Raw genomic sequence first — 2,500 nt, 5'->3', positions numbered from 1 at the left:
TATATATATATATATATTTATTTAGGTGGGTCTTTGGTTGTTTTGTGTTGAGGAATTCTTTTGAAGGCGACGCAAACAAAAAACCCTAAACCCTAAACAAACCCTAAACCCTAGACAAACCCTAAACCCTAGACCCTATTGAAGTTCTAAGCCCTAAACACACCCTGAACCCCAATCCCTACTGAAACCCTTAGCCCTATGCGTTACTGAAACCCTAAACCCTGCTTAAACCCTAAACCCTAAACCCTAAACAAACCCTAAACCCTAAACGCTACTGGTCTGGGCGCCTCCGCTCGTGCACAAAGGCGAAGCCTAAACCCTAAACCCTAAACCCTAATGCCCAAACCCTAAACCCTAAACCCTCAAGAACTTAACATAAAGTTTATTAGGTCTCTCCGAGTTGCTGCGGGGGCCCTACTGCTGCTGCAGCCTCTGAAGGAGAGGAAGCAAACAGCAGATGCTTATCATAATAATGCAGTATATTAATACGCACATCATATATATAATATATATATTATATATATGTTATTGTAGAGCGCACCCGTTATATATATATATATATAATTTCTATACAATCTACATAATATGGATGAGGCACGTAATATAATACATATATATTATATATATTATATTATTATATATTATATATATTATATAAAGTGTATACAATGTATATTAAACAATATACATCGTACGCAATCATCTATATATATAATATATATATATATAATAGAAACACGCAATAAATTAATAACATAAACATAATAAAAAGTATTAATAATATATAATATAAACACAATAAAAAGCTTGCATACTATAAACAAAACAAAAATTAATTAGTTATTCGCTGGACCCAACTACCTCCGCATAACCCCTATTCATATGCAGCGCCTTTGCTCGTACTTATATATATATATATATATATATATATATATATTATATATGTATATATATATATGTCTTTATATAGATATATATGTATATATATGTCTTTATTTATGTCTTGTATATATACATATATATATATATATATGTATGAAGATATATATTTGTGTATTTATTAACAGATACATGAGCGTACGCAGGCAGCCGTATATGATATACCGATATATATATAATATATTATATATATTATATATATTAATATATATATTATATATTATACATATTTATTATATATGTATTATCCCCAGACAAGTAATAAAAAAAAGATAAAAAAGACAAAACCGTGCGACAAGAAGTGTGGGGCCAGCAGCAGCAGCAGCAGCAGCATCAGCTGCAGCAGCACTAGAAGCTGCTGCAGCTAATAACTGATGCGCATACATTGCATGCAAGTAGACATGCCTATAGACCTGTTAGTTGTATTATTATATATTATTAGTTTGCAAGGGTTTTAACTGTTTCTACGATATATTTAATAATAATTTTAGGATTATCTTTGTGAGGCGAGTGCGCAGCCTTCTGTACTTTAACGATCTCTGCATGCGGGAACAGATATAATATTTTGTCTCTATGTCTTTCTTCTACTACCCATCTTGACAGCTCTCCTTTAAACAATAGCAGAGGCCCTTTATAATTATTACTTTTGTTCGTTTCTAGTGTACCCCAGCGAAGTACTTTATTTGTAAGTGCTGCACTCAATGCAGCTACATCCATCTTCCAAATGAGGGGGCACCCCTGCTGCTGCTGCTGCTGCTGCTGCTGCTGCTGCTGCTGCTGCTGCTGCTGCTGCTGCTGCTGCTGTTGATGTTGGAGTAGGGGCAGAAGAAGATCTTCAGCCTGCTGCTTTGTTATAGAAGGGTTTTGTTTGTGAAGCAGCTCAGCTGCTGCTGCTGTGCTGGTTATACCGCGTATATCAAGATTTGCAAGTGCATGCATTAACTCAACTATATCTAGATCGCCTACTATCTTTGGGAGTGGCATAGGGTCTAAGAAATAATCAATAGGGCTTATATCTAAAACAAATACAGCAGAAATAACGCCTTCAGGTGCATGCAAAGCCGCACACATACACACCTGTCCTCCTAAGCTGTGGCCTAATAACAGCACCTTAGATAAACGCTTCTCTTTTATAAAAGATAATAATGCTGCTGCCATAGATGAGACTGTTAAAGGGCCTTTAACTACATTTACAGAAGAACCTCCGTGTCCAGGTAGGTCAATCAGGTGTACAGACACCTGAGCAAACGGTGCTAAAGATGATTGTAAAGAAGAACAAAAACCATGCAAAGCCCGGCGATCCCCAAGCATACCATGAAGAGCTAATAAATGAAAAGAAGAAGAAGAAGAAGAAGGCGTTAAAGAAGAAGAAGGAGCTAAAGAAGTTGAAAAGGTTAAAGAAGATGAAGAGGCTGATGTCGATGATGGCGAAGAAGTTGAAGAAAAAGATGATGATGATGGTGATGGGGAAGGAGAAGGAGAAGGAGATAAAGAAGAAGGAGAAGAAGATAAAGAAGCAGAAGAAGAAGAAGCAGAAGAAGAAGAAGAAGAAGAAGAAGAA

General features: G+C 35.9%; 1 protein-coding gene across 1 annotated transcript; it reads left to right on the top strand.

The window, feature by feature from the left end:
- Positions 1-2,198: 2,198 nt before the first annotated feature.
- EAH_00053990 (hypothetical protein) lies at positions 2,199-2,500 on the top strand (the record flags this gene model as incomplete). The annotated part of the gene is made up of 1 exon (XM_013393976.1): positions 2,199-2,500. A coding segment is annotated over one exon (302 nt), but the record flags the coding sequence as incomplete, so codon positions are not given.

The sequence above is a fragment of the Eimeria acervulina genome, genomic scaffold, assembly GCF_000499425.1.
Source record: "Eimeria acervulina Houghton genomic scaffold, Eah_scaff1020, whole genome shotgun sequence".
NCBI lineage: Eukaryota > Apicomplexa > Conoidasida > Eucoccidiorida > Eimeriidae > Eimeria > Eimeria acervulina.
This window is presented reverse-complemented; position numbering and strand designations above follow the sequence as displayed.